The sequence below is a fragment of the Callorhinchus milii genome, unplaced genomic scaffold (assembly GCF_018977255.1).
Source record: "Callorhinchus milii isolate IMCB2004 unplaced genomic scaffold, IMCB_Cmil_1.0 Scaffold1, whole genome shotgun sequence".
NCBI classification, from domain to species: Eukaryota; Metazoa; Chordata; class Chondrichthyes; order Chimaeriformes; family Callorhinchidae; genus Callorhinchus; species Callorhinchus milii.
In genome coordinates, this window is record NW_024704742.1 from 89,934,529 (window position 1) to 89,955,463 (window position 20,935).

Below are 20,935 nucleotides of genomic sequence, written 5' to 3' on the forward strand. Positions count from 1 at the left end.
AGTGAAAATTTGGCCTATGCGAATTGTAGCACACTGACTGCGGTACTGCTCATTGTCCCTTTAAACCACTGAAACCTGAACGTTTATAGTGCCTGAGAGTTAAGAACCTCCACCTTCAGTCCTGGAACAATGTAGTGTCATATAGTTCAGATTGGATCTATGCCACTTGCTTCCGCAGCGGAATTTGACGCATAAGTTACACATTTGGAGGACACATCTTAGGAATCAAAAAGGGTGATGTTTCATCAAAGCAGAGCTACAGAAGGGACATGGTTTGGGAATCTTCAATGTTTTGGCTGACATGATATCATTGAGAGAGCCTATTTTGATCAGTCAACTGCAATTGCAAGGTCAAATGTTTTGCCTGGTTTCATTTAGAGACCAGCTATAGGCAGGGGAGGGAGGTGTCTTTACTGCTCTTGCTGTTTTGTATTAATAATGTTGCTGAACAGTCAACCTGCTCAGTATTAAAATCTAATTTCACCCGATTCCCAGGAGTCCCATAAATTTCCACACATTACCTTCAGTGCACAAACAGTCAAAGCAATTCCTTTTATAAACTGTAAGAATCACAAAGTTATACAAGCAAAAGTAACCATTCACATTTTCTTGTTTAAGGCAATGAAGTAAATTGGTAGTGTTTGCTTCACTTGCTTCATGTTCCTGGAGCTTTAGTTTTAAATTCTGCTGATAGGAAACACTCTGGCACACTCATATTATTTTTGTATTATTATATTATATTATTATACATCATATTTCATTTACCTCTTAGCCACACTGGGGAACTGAGTGTGTGGCTAAGTATGAGTTATGGGGAGGAGGGGCAGAGAGTGAAGGGGAACCACAACACACACAGACAGACACACACATACCCCCCCCACACTGCAAATGTTAAAGGGACACTTTTATTCTTAATTTCTTTATGAAATACCTGCACTACTAAGCTGAAATGCATCAGTCTGCCACAAATGAAGGCAACCGGGACTTTTCCTCCCTCCCCAAATCAAAATAGGTTTTATAAAAATGATTTCCAGAAGGTGGTGTCCTTTGAGAATGAACGTGTGTATGTCTTGCAGATTCATACTGAGTTTATCCTGTGAGCAGCTGAGTAATAAGATTCTATTCTCAGGTTCTGTTTTTCCTCTGAGCCCAGTTTGATGATCATGGGGGAATTCTACTCCACTTCCCCAACACTGTACTATTCTGCTCTGCAGCACTGCAATCCCTGAATTTCAATTTCATAGCTGTGGAGGCAATAAGGACATCACCAATGGCTTGAGCATCCCCCAGATTAGAAAAGGGGGAAAACCACCAGCCAGGTGTCTGATCATGACCCAGCTTTCCTAGTTTCCTTGTCTGTTTACCTAGCAGTTAGTAGTAATCCAGTTGTTAGTCGATTGGGGATCACTTTTCAGAGGTAATAATCCCTTTAAAAAAATCATAATAATTTGGTCACTCAATCCACGGCTGTTTGTAGGACACTGCTGTGCACAGGTTAAGACTAGGTGAAATTTCGCCCACAAAATACAGAGTCAATCCACTTTACATATTCTTTCATTTACCTTTCATATTCTGTGAAGCGCTTTGAGACTTCTCATCAACATGATAAGATACTATATTAAATGCTAGTATTATCATTATTATTTTGGGCAGGATCATTTGCAAACAGCTTGGTAGCTCCGGGCTCGGGAGCCATGCAACTGAGGTAATTAACCCTTTGGCAGAATCTAAATACTAACTAAAATATTTGTATTCCATCCTGTCATAATTCTAGTATTCAATGCATTTCAATCTTATATAATCCTAATAATAATATTTCCACCTGGTGTAGCTCCTTTCATAGAGCAAGGATGTCCCAAAGCACTTCACAGGACAGGATTTACTGTAAAGTGTAGTGACTGAATTTTTTTTCTTTCAGCTTATTTGTGTTAAATTAAACAATATACAGCAATATTTAACATACAGCCATTTCAGTATTTAAATGTTTATAGCGAACACCCAATATAACAAATACTCTGTTTCCCAAGTCCCCAGGGCATTCGTTGTGAAGAAGAGGGAGTTTTTCTTTTCTACATCCATTTGTGTTCTACTTCACTTCCCAATGCTGTATTATTCCATTCGGTAGCATTGGTATCCCTGAATTTCATTAGGACAAACAGACGTTAACAAAAGTATATAATGTAACCAAAGAAAAAGCACTTGATTCTCTCCCCTCCTGAACTTTTATAGAGATACATAGATGTAACACTAGTTTGATTATAATCAAGCCATTCTTGATTATACTAAACCTGTGAACTCAGTTAAATGATCAGCACTTCAATACAGCACTGATTAAATAATTTGGTCTGTTAGAATATTTGGGGAAGGAATGGAGGGTAACAGGACAAATTCAGTTCATGATCACTGGGTGGTAATTACCACAACCACGTCACTCCCCCCACCATCCATTATTTCTGGATCGGATCTGAATTCAAATTAATTCACAGAATTAGATATTTTAGATATCAAATGGTTTAGATATCAAATAACAATAATAATCCTGGTATTTGATATAACAACAACTGGGACTTATAAAGCACCCTCCACGCCGGATGGCATCTCAGAGTGCTTCACACAACAGATCCCGGGATCAAGCCAGAGGGAGGGGGAGGAAGGTGACCAAAGACCTGATCGAAAAGAAAGGTCTTCAGCAGAGACTTGAAAATAGGAAGGAGGGAGCGAGGTGAAGGAAATGATGAAGGGAGTTCCAGAGCCTCGGAACATAGAGGCTGAAGGCACGGCCGCCGAGGATGGAACGGAGGAATCGGGGACGAGGAGGAGGCCAGACCTGGAGGAACGAAGGCAACAGGTACTATGCTGAGGAGAGAGGAGGTCAGAGAGGTAGGAGGGTGCAGAGAAGTGCAGGGACCTGAATACAAGGGTGAGGATCTTGAAATCGGGGGAGGGGGAGGAAGGTGACCAAAGGCGCAGTTGAAAAAGTCTTCAGCAGAGACCTGAAAATAGGAAGGGAGAGAACGAGGCAAAGGGATTGAGGAAGGACCTTATGTCTTTGAGATGTCTCAAACCGTTTCACAGGATATATTGTAAAGTGGATTGACTGCGTGTTTTGTGGGAGAGACAAATGTTGCATCACTATTGGTACAGACCTGCCCCCATTTTGAGACAAGCCATTCTGAGCAGTGTTGCTTGTTGCAGGTTTGAATGTCCATCGGCTTCCTTCCCAAATTAGCACAGAAGTCGTCTGACAGATCAACAAGTATCCCGGCTGCGGTCACCCTCTGACAACTGATTTGACGGCTCTGAGATCCTCCCCCGCAGCTCTCAGTGCAGGGGGACCAGGTGGTTGTAATCCACCTAGAGAAAGACATTAAAATCAAACAGTCCTCACCAACCTTACTTGAGTGTTAGTGCACCTCCTCTTAAATCTGTGACTCCTTCTCAATTTCCCCTCACATTGCTTTTCTGTCTGATTGTATCAATTGCTCTAATATGACTGCTAAGTATTCTGGAGGACACAAAAATCATAAGCATCAATCCTGATATCTTCTCAGCACGAAGCATAAATAAAGCACAGCACCTATTTTATGACAATTTTAAAGCATGATGTGTTTTGAAATCTAAAACCGCATTTTAAAGCATGTTGATGTGTTTTGAAGTGTAATGACACGTTTGAAAGCAAGATGATGTCTTTTGAAGCATAATGACATATTTTAAAGCATGCTAACATGTTTTAGAGTGTGATGACACGTTTTAAAGCATGACAACTTATTCTGAAGTTGTGTATTCATTGGTGTTGCAAAGCGCTGACCTGCGGACATCTTGATCTAATTCAAACTACTGCCATTATAATGGGATTCTGCTGTGTGCTCTTCTACATTGCTTACCTTGGGGGACAGTCTTTTACATTACATGGCACAGAATGGATGAGTGGTTTCGGCTTCTCTTTGCAGTAAGACCTTTCAACCTCGATGTTGTTGTCTTGAAGACACTTCAGTTTTGTCAACTGCATCCCTTTGTTTCCACATGGGGCAGAGCAGGGCATCATCCCACCAAGCAGCCACTTGTATTCTAATTATAAATTATAAATTGAAATCTTCTAAAAAATATAACACTCAAAGATACTCACTTTTCAAGCAGAAATGGACATTCTCAGTTGTCAGGGTGGGATGGATCCTTTTCTCGATTCCCTTTAAATTCAATGGATGATGTATCCACTCATTGGACTGAAAATCAGTTCAGTAAATGGCATCTGCCAGTCAGCCTCAGCTGGTAGCACTCCTGCCTCTCAGTCAAAAGCTTGTGGGACATTGAGCTCATGACTTGAGCTGGCATCCCAAAGGTATCGTCCTTTCATTGGCATGTTAATCCAAGGTCCTGTCTACCTGTTCAGGTGGGTGTTGAAGATCCCACAGCATGTGTGAAAAGGGAATGGAGCTTCTCCCATTGTCCTGGCCAACAATCCCCCAAATAAAATTGTTCATTCATTTCTTGCCTATTTGTGTGATGACAGACAGATCAGGGAGTCTGGCTCATCAACAGAACATGGAAGGGCAGACCAGTCCCAGGAAGGGAGGGGAGGCGATGGGTATGGTTGGAGGAAGTTGGAAGGGCTGTTCTCACTTGGTCTGTTAAACCTTAATGGGTAAGAAGGTACGCCGTGGATAAGTAGCAGGAAGCTTGCCAGAAAAATAAAACAAAGAGCTAGAGAATGCAGTGGTGTAGGAAAGTGATTACACCAACTCCAAATTCTTTTGTCGCTTTGATTGTCTTGGGAAGTATGAATTAGATTTCAGTTCAGATGCTCCCAGTTCCGGGATCATCACCAGTTCTGACAAGCTTGGTGGCCTCTAAATGGGTCCTGCTAAGAATTACCCTATGGTCGTCTTTCCACTGAAATTAGAGTTAGGATTTAACATTAGAAGTTGGTGACTATTATCAGCTGAGGGCTTTATTAGTGATGGGTAAAGTAGGGTATAGGTATATATATATATATATGATCAGTGCCACTGAACAGAAGGAAATGGTATCAGGTTTTATTATTGTAAGTGAGCGCATCCCAAGTATAAGTAGGAACTGCGTTTGAGATGTGATCACTTATAGTTACAATAATAATTATTTTGAAGAGCTCTCTTGATAGAGTAAAACATGAATCACTACTCAGCCTCTATCTACCTCCTGGCAGAAGCTTGTCCTTCCTCACTTTCTCCACACAGTAAAAACAAGTTTCACAGTGAGTGCCCTTCATTCATTGAGAGTGAAGCCATGGCTTTCCTGCGGAGAGATAATCAGTAGCTACTTGCCATGAGCTAATGAGGTCGTGATGATGCTTCGCCTCTGGGCTAACATGCATGCATGGCAGGGCCTTTCAATTAGGTTTCACCCCAACTGAAGGAAAGGGGAAAATTTCTGTGTATCTAATAGCCTGTTTCTGTTCTGTCAATGCTATACAATTATCTAGGAGGATTATGTAGGAATTAGGATGGAACTTCCGGCCCATTTCAAACCTGCCTAAATTCTAAATTCACCCAATGTCACTCACACGTTTCCTCCCATTCCCTTTTTGAGTCCCTCCACTCTGCTCCAAGCACAGAGACAGCCTCAGTAAGGTTACAAATTATGTCCTCTCTCTCTCTCTCTCTCTCTCTTCTCTGTGATCAGGGCTCCCTTTGTCTCCTGGACCTCTCTGCTGCTTTTGACACAGTGGACCTTGCCATCCTCCTCGATCACCTATCCTCCCTCATCCATCTCAGTGGGAATGCTCTCTCTTAGTTCAAGTCTGAGGTGACACACCACCACAATTTAATCTCTAATGGTTTCTCCTTCTGCTCTCACAAGATCACCTGTGGTGTAACGCAAGGCTCTAATCACTATTTTCGGCCCTCTCCTGTTTCTCATTTACATGCTCCCTCTTGATGACAACATCCGCAAACATGGGGTCAACTTCCACATGTATGCAGATGATACCCAAATCTATTCTTCCTCCTGTAGTCATGACCCCATTCCTACTGATGTTCTGACTGCCTGCTTGTCTGCCATCAAGGCCAGGAAAAGGGCAAACTTTCTGCAGCTGAATATTAACAAAACAGAAGGCATCCTCCTTGCCTCCCTTCAACATCGTCTCACCTGCAGTTCCGAACTCCTTAATCTTCTCTGCCTATCCCGCAGACTCACCAAATCTCTATGAAACTTTGGCATCGGGTTTGATCCCAAGATACGCTTCCTACCCACTTCCGCTCCCTGACCACCTCTGCTACTTCACCCGCCTTCACCCATATCTTACTTCAAACGCTGCTGAAGTTCTCATTCATGGTTTTGTTACTTCCTGTCTCGATTTTTCTAATGCATACCTCGCCAGTCCCCCAGCTCCACTAGAAACTAGGTTCAAATGATTCAAAACTATTGCCCATGTCCTCACCTATACCAGGTTCCACACCCTCAACCACCCAGCACTTGCCAGGCTCAACTGGCTCCCTATTGCAGAATGGATCGATTTCAAGATCCTCATTCTCACTTTCAGATTTCTTCATGCCTTGGTACCTCCCTACCTCTCTGATCTTCTCACATCCCACTCCACAACCTACTGCCTTTGCTCAGCTGGACGTCCCTCATTCCCTCCACTCTACAATTGGCGGCCACGCTTTCAGACACTATGCCCCAATCTCTAGAACTCCTTGCCTCAATTCCTTCATCTTGCCCTCTCTCTGCCCATCTTGAAATCACACCTGAAGACTTTCCTCTTTGACTGTGCCTTTGGTCATGTCCCTTTCCTTTCGGCGTCAAGCTACACTTCTGGTAAACACCTTGTGACATTAATTGCATGATGGATGCTATATAAATGCAAGGTTTGTGTTGTTGCTGTTGTTAGGATAATTCTAGGATTATCCCAGTGCTAATCAATTTGAAGGCCACTGCAATTAATTACAAATATGACAGACAAGTTAATAGAACAATTTGGGATTAACTGTTTCTAATTACATTTTCTCTATACCCAGGATTATCCTTGAGTATAAAGAAATATTACCTGCTATCTCCAGTGTGATCCTCTGTGTGAGGGAGCCAGCTTCATTCTGAGCTGTACAGCTGTAATCTCCTTGAAGACCTTTACTGATGCTCGCAATACGAAGGACTTGGTGTGAAGCCATAATCTGATGATTCAGTCCTGATACCCTGTTTAAGGCTTTACCATTGAACAACCATCTGATGCTGGGTGTTGGATGACCTTTAACAGGACAACCTAAAATGAGGGATGAGAGAATCATTTATCAGATGTTTGTAGGGTATGAGATTTGGTGTCATCCAATCTTGAGAAAAGAGTCGCTTTAGCGCACTTGACGTGCTTTGCCAGTTTGTTAGATAATGACAGATCTTTTAATTGCATTTCCTCGCAATTTTGCCATACACCTTAATACCTTTACTTCTGAAGTATTTATAATAATAATCCTTGTATGTGACATAGCACCTTATCATGTCGTTGAGGCATCTCAAAGTACTTCACAGACTATACTATAAAAAAGTTCTGACAAAGGGTCATCTTTCTGAAATGTTAACTAATTTTCCTCCTCCATAGATGCCTGACATGATCAGCGAATTCTGTTTTTATTTTATATTATATAATATCTAGTAAAGTGGATTGACTGTGTATTTCTGGGTGGAACATGGCAGCCAATTGTGCACAGCAGTATCCCACAAACAGTCGTGGATTGAGCCATGAAGTGAATTTTATTTTGGGGATCTTAGCTAGGATACTCGGAAAAACTCCCTTCTTTTTTTGAAAGTACCCTAAAGAATAGTGCAGATCTTTAATGTCCACTTGAACTGACATATAAGACCTTAGTTTAGGACTGTAGCACTCTTGTCAAACTGCATAAAGGGTCTGCAGAAATATTTACGGAACACAATAAGAAGGAATTCAAGCATGTCAACATTAGAATTGATCCATGACTTGCCATTGTTTTTTAACGGTCATCTAAACACCTTGTAACTGGAAATTGGCAACTACCATTTCACTGTCGAGAAAGTTTTTCATGGGGAATAGACAGTACAATCAAATGTGAGGTGGGCTTGTGTAGCCATTTGGAACTTAAATGATAGGAATCTTTTACAGATAACAGAGCTATTCCATTGTGGCATAAGCGTTTATCATTGTGATTGAGCAAATTTAAAATCCCTGCTTGTGAAATATGGCACCTTATTTGCATGTATACAATACAAATATATGTTCACTTACAGCGTTCAGTCCATGTGTCAGGACAGCTCGATTGTCGAACAATCCTGCCTCTGAGTCAGAAAGTTGTAGGTTGAACTTTCAGCCCGAGGCCTTGGCCAACAATTCTCCAGATTTAAAAGAAGATTGGTCATCGACTTCCCAATTGTTTGTTGAATATTGCCGTACGCAAATTGGGTGATGCGTTTGCCTACAAAAACAGATGCTACGCTTTGCAGAAAACGTCCTAAAATGTTTCGATGTGATACTGTGCTACAGTAAATGCAAGGCTTATTAGCTGTGTTTGGCAACATCAGCAAGGCTCAGTTAGCAGCACGCTTGTTCCTTTAAGGCACATTTGGGGATTTATGGATCATAGTCTCGGCTGACATTGCAGTACCTTCCCCAGTAACTCGCTGCATTGTTGGAGTTGCTGTCCTTTGGACAATATGTGAACTCAAGGTAACATCTACCTGCTCAGTTGTTTGTTAACAAATGGTATAATGAATAATAGATTTGATTGTATTTTGTATTTCCTCTTCGACCCTGCCTTCGATCACCCTCCTACCACTACCCTCCCTGCCCCCTACCCATCCTGATCTCAACGCTCTGCTCGTGTCCAAATCCCTGACTTTCCAGCACCTTGGGACGTCCTCCCAATGTGAACGGCTCTATACAAATGCAATTTGTTGTTATTATAAGGAGAATGTATTGCATTTTAGAATTGTGCTAGGTTAGCAACAAATGATTACTATTTGCCCCCAAATACTGAAACATTATTACTGGAAAATCATCTGATATTTTGTGCTGAAAGTCATTACTTGTGGTAATATAGTAAATAAATAATACATTTAGAAGAATGAGAATTATAGGTTAATTCAAGATTTAGGTAATGTTGAAAAATGAAAGCAGCTGTAGAAAGAAAATTAGCACTGAATAATCTTGGTTACAAGAACTATCAATAATCTAAAGGCTCATTGAAACCAGATATCTGTGTAAATGTTTACAGCAATGTCTTTTGAATCCTCTCAACATACTTCCCCTTGGGAAGGAGATTTGTTTTCATTTAATACACTCCACTCTAATTAGAACACAGTCCTTGGGAGACCAGCACTGAGTTGGGTTATATTGAGATGTTTGCTGTAATGAAACTCATGTAATATGACATAAACTGGAACATGAAAATGTCAATAACAAGACAAGGTCCAGCAGCCTCATCACAATGTAACTGAACGTCTATGGGTGGGGTGCTTTATTCATCAAATATTTCATATTCATTTCTATTGAAATGCATTCAAAAAGGAATTTATACGACAAAAATGCAACAAGTTATATTATTAGCATGACCAACAGCCTGGCTCAGTTGGTAGCACTCTTGTCTCTGACTCAGAAGATTGTGGGTTCAAACCCCGCATCAGGACTTTGAACTCACAGTCCAGGCTGACACGCCAATCCTGTGATGGAGAATGCTGCACTGTCAGAGGTGCTGTCCTTTCGATGAGATGTTAAACCAAGGTCCAGTCTGCCTGTTAAACTGGATGTTAAAGATCCCATGGCACAACTCAAAAAGAGGAGAGGCTTTCTCCAATTGCTTTGGCCAAGTCATATTATTAGCATTACCAACGTCATGACTATTTGCTGTGTGCAGATTGGCTGTTGTGTTTGTCTACATAATACACAGTCTCTGCACGTTGCAGTAAATCCTGTAAAGTGTTTTGAGACATCTGGATGACTTGATCAAATGCAATATAATCAGTCATCTTATCACGTCGTATTTTGCCCTCTATTTATTTTCTTTCAACACTAATCTTTTCCCCCCATCTCTACTTCCGAAGAGCTAATTTTGTTTTATTACTGGGTGCAATTCCATGGGTAACTGTTGACTTCTAGCACCTTGCCCCAGTGATCTTTGCTTGTGTATGACTTTCAATATAATGAGTGTTGTCATACGATTCACCTGAAGGTGATATCACTCTGAGCCTGATCTGATCTCCACTCAATGGGCATTCAGTTGTACCTCAACTCAAAGTGGCTGGATTGTGATCTAGGATCAGGAACTCTGGTTGATTTCCCCCTCCTTGATTTTGTACCCTGAGACCAGATTTCACCCTTACTGAGACCAGAGAAGAGAACAACCTGGAGATCAAATCTGGAACCTTCCCATGTTGCATGGATCAGCGACTCACAGTAAAAACTCGCTGAGCCACTAGAGTAGCCAAGGAATGGAGTAAGTTCTCTTTGTGGTAAACTAACTTTTAAAAATATTTGATTCATTGGAATTCCTTGCTAATTCAGTTTAACAATGACTAGAAGCAGTGAGCTCTCTTTTCTGTGCTCAGCACTGTTATGGCAAAGACACAGTATATGCTGTGAAGCGCTTTGAGACATCTTGATGACATGATAAGATGCTATATCAGATGCAAGGATTCTTATTATTAATACCAATGGACAGCTGTATGCAACTGAAGGCTAGCCAGTATGGCATTGATCCTAACATACCAGCAATACAGGACTATACTATTGACCTGATTTAGGTCCAGCAGGCGAACAATAACACAAATCTCCTCAAGGATCTCTATTCAGAGTTCATGCTGTTTGGAAAAATAACAGTATTCTGACTAATTTATGCATTAAATGCAATTGGACAGAGATGTAGATCTACTTTGAGGCCAGACATTACTCACATGAGTGAAAGGAGTTAATGTTTTGGCTTACAATTCGGAGGGGCGACCTCTAGCTAAACAAAATCTATTACATCGAATGGCAGGATACTTAATAAAGGAGCCAGTTAAGAACAGAATTATGTGGTTTTGTTTTTAAAAGACAAATCAAATCTTAATTTATAGTTTTGCTCATAGCTCATTGGTGTCAACTTGTCTGAGTTGGCAGCATTCTTGCCTCTGAATCAGAAGGTTGTGGGTTGAAGCCTCCTGTCAGGATTCTGAGTTCATAATCTAGGCTGACAATCCAGTACAGTGTTGGGGGTGTTGTGTTGTCAGAATTACTGTCCTTTGGATAAGACATTAAACTGAAGTTCCTTCTGCCTGTTTAGGTGGATGTTAAAGATCGTACAACACTATTCAAACAGAGAAAAGCGTTTCTCCCGGAGTCCTGGCCAACCATCTTGATAAAATTGATCATTCACTTCATCACTGTTTGTGGGACATTTCTGTGTGCAAATTGGTTGCCGCATTCACCAACAAATATACAGTTACTATACTGTGAAACTTTTGAGATGTCTCAATAACAGGCTAAGGCACTAGAACAAATGCAGGCATTACCTGATTATTAATATAGCTACCAACTAGGTACATTGGTCAAATCAAAGCAATTCAAATTGACCTGTATAGTAATTTCTAAGGCCAGTTACCAATGGCACTGTAATACCCTACTTTTGGTAAACCTAACCCTGTTCTGGCTCTGAGCTTAATCAGCATTGCTATGCAGAGTTTACTGGCGGACCTATGGATGAGTTTGTATTTACCTTTTGTCCCTTTATCAAATGCAAGGATTGTTCTTATCTTATTATTATTATTATCATCTTTAAGAAATCTATCAAACACTAAATTAAATCCATTCTCTGCACAGAATGGGGCCATTCTGCCCATTGTGTCTGTGTCCCAGCGCCTTGCGACGTCCTCCCGATGTGAAAGGCACTTTACAAATGTAATTTTGTCTTTGTCCCTATGTGCTTTATGATGACAATGATCAATGTATGGTACAGAAAGGGTTAAACGCCTGGCAGCAGTCTGTTGGCTAACTTGTCTTTTTAAGTTGTATTTTGTTACAAATCAGCGTTCTGTTTGGGATGCAGGTTGCATTAGCCCCTTATACAGTTTTGCAATGAAATGGTATTTTCTGATATTTAGAATGCCAAAGCCGTTGAGAGAACTAAAAAAATATTGCAGAATAATGTAAAATCTGGTATAAATATGCTTCTCTGACTCTTTCTGTCCAACAGACTGCAATCTGTCTCAGGGGCCTTTAGATCTTTGACTGCTGCCCAAAGTTGAAGTGACCTGAGGCATGGATCTGATTTTGCAGATGTGCTCGATTTAAATTTCCTGTCAATAAACCCTGAACTGTAACTGAAGTGTTTAAATAAAATTGTTCAGCTGTTGAATATAACCTCTTTTCCTTCACTGGTTCATTCAGTCACTCACAGAAGATGTCCAGGATTCATTTGCAAGGTCCTTTGCTAGCTCACTCCGTGCTTTCTCACATCTCATTACAATCTGCTTTAAACAAAAGTATCTGGAAAAAATTAGCTGGTTGGACCTGAAATCTTTCAGCAACGATTCAAGACTCACCTCTTTCTGAGATGAGGAGGGTGCTATATAAATGCAGTTTATTGTTGATATTGTTGTTCCTTCAAGTTGATTTCACATCTAATCCCTTACTTTACAACTCTTCAAATTTATGTTTTTTGGTAGGAAAAATCAGGATAATTTACCGTGAAATTACTATTGAAAATATAATAATAATATTCCTTACATGTGGTATAGCCCCTTTCACGTCAGGATATCCGAAAACGCTTCACAGGATATACTGTAAAGTGCAGTGACTGTTTTGAACACGAATGTGAATGTGGGAAAAAAGCTAACAACATTGACCTTNAAAAAACTAATGTATCACTTTTTCTGAATAGTGCCAAGAGTTATTTAACATCCACCTGATTAGATAAATGTGACCACAATTTAACGTCTCATCCAAAGGCAGCATTTCTGCCAAACGCAGTGGTTCACCAACAACATATTGTAGTATCGGCATAGAACATATGAGTTGAAGGTCCCAATGTGAATTTTGAACCCACAACTTTATGACTCAGAGGCGAGCGTGCTGCCAACTGAGCCAGGCTAATGATTTACTTCTTTTCATAGAAATCCCTGGGCAAATCACCCTAAACTTTCCATCAAAAAGACAGACAAAACAATTGAAGAGTAGGAAGGTAAAGAGTTTAAATGTGAAATCACTTTGTTGAAAGAAAGAGGAGCTAAATCTTAAAGGCTTTGCATTAGGTTAACCAACTAACTTCATTTCAGGGACCATCGGGTAAGGCAGATCGTAATGAGAAATGAGAATGAGAATGGACCAGAACCAATAAACGTGAAAGTGGTTGGTGTATACACATATCAGAATGCATTGGGACCTGGACTGCAGAGTGAATGTTTAAACCGCTTTAATAGTAATAATCCTTCCATTTGGTATAGAATCTTTTCATGTTGGGAGGATGTCTCTTATTTATTGCTTGTTAACAAGCACAACCTATTTCCTCCTTCCTCTTTGTCTCGGTCCCATTTGACTATGTTGTGCCAGAGACTTAGACATCATCTAATCAGATGCTAAGGCTCTGGGAGAAGCTGCCACAGATGTCAGAAGTGGAAATAGCTTGACAGGATAGACTGGAAAGTGTAATGACTGGGTATTTGCAGGTGAAATTCTGTTGTATTCTAATCTTTCAGTTTGTTTCTCTTAAATGGGACTGATGAATTTTAGTGTAAGCAGCCTAACGTCAGGAATGGAATGCAAATTATTCAATTATTATTGGGAAGAGTTTCAATAAGTGAGTCTGAGAATCCCAAGCACGTTTTTGGGGGTGTTACCCACAAGGAAGGAAAAGTCACTGAGCTCACTGTCTCACTCCACCATAAGGAGATTAGCTCGCTGAATGCCGGGAGTGATATATCCGTTAGTATTCCAGTGGAAGGAAACAATAGTAAAGATTAAAAATTGATTTATGATGAAAGTGGAGAAATAAAACAAGCTCCGTATTTAATGCAGAAGAATACCATTTGCAAATGTAAATCCCAAAAAGGGCTGTAATATTGCCAAGATAAAGTGACATTCTTTTCTCTTAAATAATGCAAGCAAGAAAGAACATGGTTTAAAAGAATAGCCCTGCCAAACATTTTTACCTCCCCGAATTGTCATTCATATAGAGCATGACATTGCTTAAGCTGCTTCAGCTGACAGATTTATAAAGCATAACAATTTTTGAACCGTTACACTCCTTTTCAGAGCCAAATCATTTCAGATAATATTTTAATACACTTAGGAACACATCACTTGTTTCTGGAAAAATGAATTCAAAACGCCAAAGCTCCTGAGACTTAAAGCAAAATAAAACTTGAGCTTATTTATTGCATGTTAACAAGCACAATCTATTTCCTTCTTCCTCTTTGTCTCGGTCCCATTTGACTGTTTTGTGCCAGAGACCTAGACATGAGCATTTTCATCTAATCAGATGCTAAGGCTCTGGGAGAAGCTGCCACAGATGTCAGAAGTGGAAATAGCAGGAAAGGAAAGATGCAGCCAAAAGGATGGTGATATTAATCAATCTTGTGCTACTCTCAAGATTTATTTCTGTCGTATGCTGTTGAAATTTTGAAAACATTTGTCTTGAATCAGGCCCGGAGTGTCAGTGTCGAGATTTATAGTTACATCTTGGCAGATCAATCAGCATTCTCTGTAAAACACACTGCAAGGAATTATAAAGGTCCGTCTTCTAGCTTGGTGGCCTGGTTGACTTAGTTGTTAGTTTCAGTCTGTGTAGTTGAAAAAGCATTTCTGTGCAAAGAGTTACTGATGTCTTGCTATGGATAAAAGCACCTTGTAACATAAATTGTGATTGTACAGAAAATCCCATGTGGGTCATACTGACTATCAAAATCTTGGCTCCAATATCCATATTAGATAACTTGTCTCCCTTTATGTTCTGTAAACTCTCCATTTATTCTTCTATTTTAATAAACAGTGCATAGAGAGTACACTATACAAATAGGGAGTCTGGAAGTGGGTCTTTACTCTGACATGCTTTTCACAATGCCATTTTATCTGAAGTCTGATATAATTACCTTAGAAATCTGTAGTTCATGAAGACAGTGGCTTGATGTGTGGCATAAACACTGCAGTTAATTTATAACAAGCTTGAACAAATGGTAGCAAATATAGGCATTAAAAGAGCCCATTGACTACATGAGGCAAGATAATAATGCAATGAGCCTTGCAAAGAGGCTTAATACTGAAATCTATTTCACTCACTCCTGAAAAAAAGGCTTCCACATTAACAGTGAATTTAAGAATTTTCCATATTCTTTCCACAAAAGCTGCATGATCTTAAATTTATTGACAAAATGATTTTAGAGGCTAAGTCGAGGCAAAATTTTAGGGCCCTGGTGCTTTCCCCAAGGATAAAATAAGGTTATTCAAAGGGTGCACCCCCTCGATTGCATTATTGCATTTCCTGATGGTCAGTTTGAAAAAAGTCCTTTCAGAGAATTCATAGATTCACAGAAGGTACCGCTCAGAAATGGCCCACTCACCCATCCTGTCCAGCTGGTGTTTATACTACAATGAGTGTCCATCCGAGATCTTATTCCCTAGTCCCATATCCCGACTTCTTCCCCATATCCCTCAACTTTATTCTCACTTAATCATGTGTCTAGTCTTTTTTTGAATGTGCACATGATTGCTGCCACCACAACTGACTGTGGCAGAGAATTCCACAATCGTATCACTGTCTGTATGAAACACAGTTTCCTAACATCCGTTCTGGACTTCCTCGCTCGCATTTTAAATCTCTTCCCTCTAGTTCTAGACCCCATGACCCCAGAAATAATCTTTCTCTGTCCACCCTATCTAAGCCTCCCATCATCTTCTATATCTCCATCAACTGCCTCACAGCCTTCTGAGCTCTAAAGAAAAAAGCCCCAGTTTTTCAAACCACTTAGAAGCAGATCCCTTACACACCAACTTCACCAAACAGTAGTGTTTCATGTGTTGCATCCAGAGAGGGAAATGATAAGAAAAGGCACATCTGTTAAAAACAATTAATCTGGAGGTCCTGGATACCTTGGATTTGTGAAAGACAGACCTGCTTGCAGATCCAGCGTAGCAAAGACCTGGGTTAAGAATTGCGACACAAGCAGCATTGTATCCAGGATGTCAAAAAATGATCCAAAGGACAAGCAGGAAGACAGATAGATAGACAAGGAGACAAATAGGCAAGGAGACCGAGAGACAGAGAGAGACAGGGAGGCAGGCAGGCAAGCAGACCAACTGTAGGTAACTACGGACTGAGCCCCATGAGGTAAGGTAAACCATATTCATAGCCCCCCAAGCAGGTTTATTTTCATAGAATACCAAGTCAGAGCTGTAAAAGAATCCAATTGTGAATGTACTGTGAATCTACATTTATTTACAGCGAGGAAAGGGCTGACTCCTTTCAGTGTAGGGGCAGAGAATAAGACCTCACTAAACAACTTGCAGGCACTTGTGTTTTACATAGGGCCTGGAACAAATCTCAGTGCGTGAGCTGTTGGAGAAAGATTAATTAGGATTCTTTCCCAAAGTTGAGTGAAAACAATAACCTCTTTCCAAAAGGAAATACTGGGACAGCTCCAAAACTCATGGAAACAGGTGCGCGTTCCCAGATTTAGAAGCACGGAATGATAAAAGGCCATTTGGCCCATCAAGCCCTCTTGTTCCGCAGACCAAGCATAACCTGCCTGTCATGGAATCCACCACAACCACTCCATCTTCTGTAGTAAAGGTCTGCATCAATACTCCCCGATGCCCAAAGGTAATCAAGCAAGCACTGCAGAATATATCCACTCCTATATCTCCACTTCCATTTCTCCACAGACTATGCCCCCTCCCCCCATAACACAAATGAAGCCTTTGTTTGTGTTCTTTGCTTGTTCCACTCCTAAGTGCTTCTCTTCCTGGCCCCATAGAGTCATCTGCAGTCAAACCAAGAGCTCTAAGCTTAGTCCTCTTGTCTTATTTATCGACATGCCCCATCTTGGTGCCATCAACAAGTATGGGGTCCACTACAGATATACTGCAGTTTAATGTGGAGAAATGCAAAGTGATGAATTTTGGGAGGAAGAATGAGGAGAAGCAATATAAGCTGATGGTAGAATCTTAAAGGGGGTGAAGGAACAGAGACCTGGGGGTTCATATAAGTAAATCTTTGAAGGTGGCAGGACAGGGAGATAAGGCTGTTAAAAAAGCATACGGGATACTAGGCTTTATAAATAGGGGCATAGAATACAAAAGTCAGGAAGTTATGATGAACCTTTATAAAACACTGGTTAGGCCTCAGCTAGAGACTGTGTTCAGTTCTGGGCCCCACACTTTAGGAAGGATGTCAAAGCATTGGAGAGGGTGCAAAGCAGATTTACCAGGATGGTATCAGGAATGAGGGACTTCAGTTATCAGGAGAGGCTACAGAAGCTAGGATTATTCTCCTTTGAGCAGAGAAGGTTAAGAGGAGACTTAACAGAATTATATAGAATAGATCATTTCAAAATTATGAGGGGATTCGATAGGGTGAACAAATAGAAACTATTTCCACTGGTGGGTGGATCGGTAACCTGAGGGCACCGATTTAAAATAGTTGTTAAAAGAAACAGGGGGGAGGTGAGGAGAAATGTTTTCACACAGTAAGTTGTTGGGATCTGGAATGCATTGCCTGAAAGGGTGGTGGAAGCCGATTCGATAACAACTTTTAAGAGAGAAGTAGATAATTATTTGGAGAGGACAAGTTCGCAGGGCTATGGGGAGAGAGTGGGAGAGTGGGATTGAATTGTAAAGCTCTTTTCAAAGAACTGGCACAGACACGATGGGCCAAATGGCCTCCTTCTGTGTTGTATAATTCTATGATATTTGAATGACACACAGCTTTATATCTTTGTTCGATTCCACAACCACTGCTGTTCCGATTGTCTTTCAGACATCAACTGAATGAGCCCCCACTTCCTTCAGCTCAATGTCAACAAAACAAAGGCATTCTCCTCAGCTCTTTCTAACACCTCTTTGCCTCTGACTCCAACCTCATCAACCTACCCAGTTGCTCACACAAACTCATTGAGCCAGTGCGCAACCTTAGTGTTTTTTTTATCCTAAGATCTGTTTCAAACCTATACTCGGTCCTTGACCAAGGCGGCTTTTCTCCATTTGCAGAACACCAGATCACCTTTATAATAACAATCATTATAATTATAATGCTTACGTTCGATAAAGTCCCTCATCCCTGATACCATTCTGGCAAATCTCCTCTGGACCCTTTCAATGGCCTTGATATTCTTCCTAAAGTGTGGTGCCCAGAAATGGACACAATACTCCAGCTGAGGCCTTATTTACTGGTTTATAAACGTTTAGCAGAACTTCTTTGCTTCTATTTATAAAGCCAATGATCCCATTTGCATTTTTAACTGCTATATCAACCTGTCCTGCCACCTTCAAAGACCTGTGTATGTGAACCCCCAAGTCTCTCTGCTCCTGAACCCCCTTTAAAACTGTACCATTTTGTGTATATTGCCTCTCCTCATTCTTCCTCCCAAAATGCATCACTTTACACTTCTCTGCATTACACTTCATCTGCCACGTGTCTGCCCATTTAACAAGTCTGTCTATGTCCTCCTGTAGTCTGCTACCATCGTACCACTGTTTACCACGTTCCCAAGTTTTGTGTCATCTGCTCTCTAAACCCAAGACCAAGTCAGTGTAACTTACCATTAGGTATGTTCATTAAAAAACAATGGATTGTTAAAATAACAAACGATGGATGGATTGATCAATTCAATAGTCTTATCCGTGAAACGAGTTGTGCTGGAAAGTGCTGGGATTACATTGTATTGTAGCCTCTATTGCTTTCCCCTCCTCTACCTCCTTATGAATAGTATTCTCTCCAAAATAAAATGTGATGTATGTAAAAATAAAGCTCACTAGAGCCATGACTTACCGACCAGCACAGTGTTTCCAGAGCTCAACACCTGCTTGGCTCCACGAGTTGTAGCAAGCACTGTGTGAACGTTGTATCCTGCAACAGCAAATGCTGCCTTCAACTCTTTGGATTCTGGAAATTCTCTTGGGGGATCTTAAGAAAAAGAAGACCTTGAATTTTTATGGAGGCCTTATAAATTGAAATGTTTCAAAGCACTTTACAGCAATTTGTGTAAACTGTGTATGTGGACAAATATTGCAGCTGTCCCATCACCAATACTGAGGTGTATGACTAATTTTACTTGAGGATTCCTGGCCACAGTACCTAGGCAGAAAGTCCATTCACTTCTTGAAAAGTGTCATGGGATCTTTAATATCTATCTGAACTTCAACAGGCAGATGAGATCTCGGTTTAACGTCTCATCCAAAACCCCTTGACAATGCAGTGCCCTTCAGTACTACAGTGGAGGGCCATATAATAATAAATAAATAATCCTTGCATTTACTATTAAGCCTTATCATGTCACCAAGACTTTTCAAAGAACTTCACAGGATATACTATAAAATGTTGCGCTTATGTATTTTGTGGGCAAATATATTGAGTGTTGAGTGAAAGGTGTTTAACTAAAAACCTAGAAGAAAACAGGATATTTAGACAGCTGGTGAGGTGTGTTATGATGCCATTGAACTGTGCTGCTATGGTATTGCTAACTCCAACAAGAGAACTGGAACTCAGGTCCATTAATCTTATATAAAGAGCCTAAAGCAGCTCAGACAGTTGTAGTTCAGTCTGCAGACAATGTTTGTTCAGTAAATGTCTTCTCACAATGCGAATCATCAACACTGAAAGCATCCATCAGCAGATGTACCAAATGACAATAAATAAACAAATGCTGCAAAAATATCGAATATCGAAAGGCAAAGGAAAGGGAGGTTTTGATAAACATGGTACTGAACATCAAGTAGAATTACTCTGTCTTGAAATCAAAGTGTAATATCATCACATTAACTACATTAATAATAAGAATCCTTGCATTTGATATAACGCCTTATCACATCTTTGAGATGTCTCAAAACGTTTCACAGAATATAAATGAATTGACTATATAATTTGTTGGTGAAACGCGGCAGCCAATTGCGCACATTGTGAACTTCTTGGAGGTAGAAACTCCACCCAGGTTTAGATTTACATTACAATCCAATTTACATTTATATTGCACTTTCCACATTGGGAGAACGCCTCAAATTGCTTATTTACTCTATTTATGCGGCATTTCAGAGTCCAGAATTTGGCGAATTGGTGAAATCAGCTCTAACCTTGACACCAGTTCTTAAAAGAACTAACAAAAATTAAACCATAATTTAAATTTTAAAAATTGCCAAATTCTGGGCCCTTTGAAATGCGAGATGAATAGAGTAAATCTAGAACTGGATGGTATTTCTGGCCCCTAGTTTGATCATAATACATGAGCACCCCGAATTGAGGCAACACGTCCTGAATTTTCTCTTGATTTTAGTCTCAAGACATTGCCTTCAAATTTAAGATTGAAGATGAACATGAACAATTTTGTAAAGTTTTAGAATTCATAATAAAATTTTGCTGATGGGGAGAGGAAGGAAATTGTTCATGACTGACAATTATCACATCACACAGAACACTTTTCAGTCATTAAGTCTATGCTTGTATGGACATCTATTGTACCTTTCACCAGCAGTCGTGTGGTTTCTATTGCTTGGCCAAGAGCATTAGATGCCTGACAGGAGTAGAGGCCCTGATTGATTAGGGTGACATTGAGGATCACGAGGGATCCATTCTGAAAATGGCTGGTGTTAGTGTGAAGTCTGCTCTTGTCTTTTGTCCAGGTGATTCTGGGCTGAGGCAGACCTGTAAAAACAAGACAACATGAAAATAAATAAAACTTCCTCTTCTCTCGATGAAGTTTGAAATGCAAAGTCATCATGATCTGCCTGGGGTTTCACGACCAGGCATGGAATGAACAAGAC

General features: G+C 40.4%; 1 protein-coding gene across 1 annotated transcript in view; it reads right to left on the reverse strand.

Moving 5' to 3' along the window:
* The window catches only part of LOC103178080 (ADAMTS-like protein 1), a 162,562-nt gene that overhangs the window by 4,925 nt on the left and 136,702 nt on the right, over positions 1 to 20,935 (reverse strand). Inside the window, exons 21-25 of the mRNA XM_007892594.2 lie at positions 20,634 to 20,816; positions 18,951 to 19,085; positions 7,022 to 7,234; positions 3,885 to 4,068; positions 3,147 to 3,354 (exon numbers count right to left, since the gene is read on the reverse strand). Of these exons, the coding sequence (XP_007890785.2) occupies positions 3,147 to 3,354; positions 3,885 to 4,068; positions 7,022 to 7,234; positions 18,951 to 19,085; positions 20,634 to 20,816 (923 nt within the window). The remainder of the gene's footprint in view (positions 1 to 3,146; positions 3,355 to 3,884; positions 4,069 to 7,021; positions 7,235 to 18,950; positions 19,086 to 20,633; positions 20,817 to 20,935) is intronic.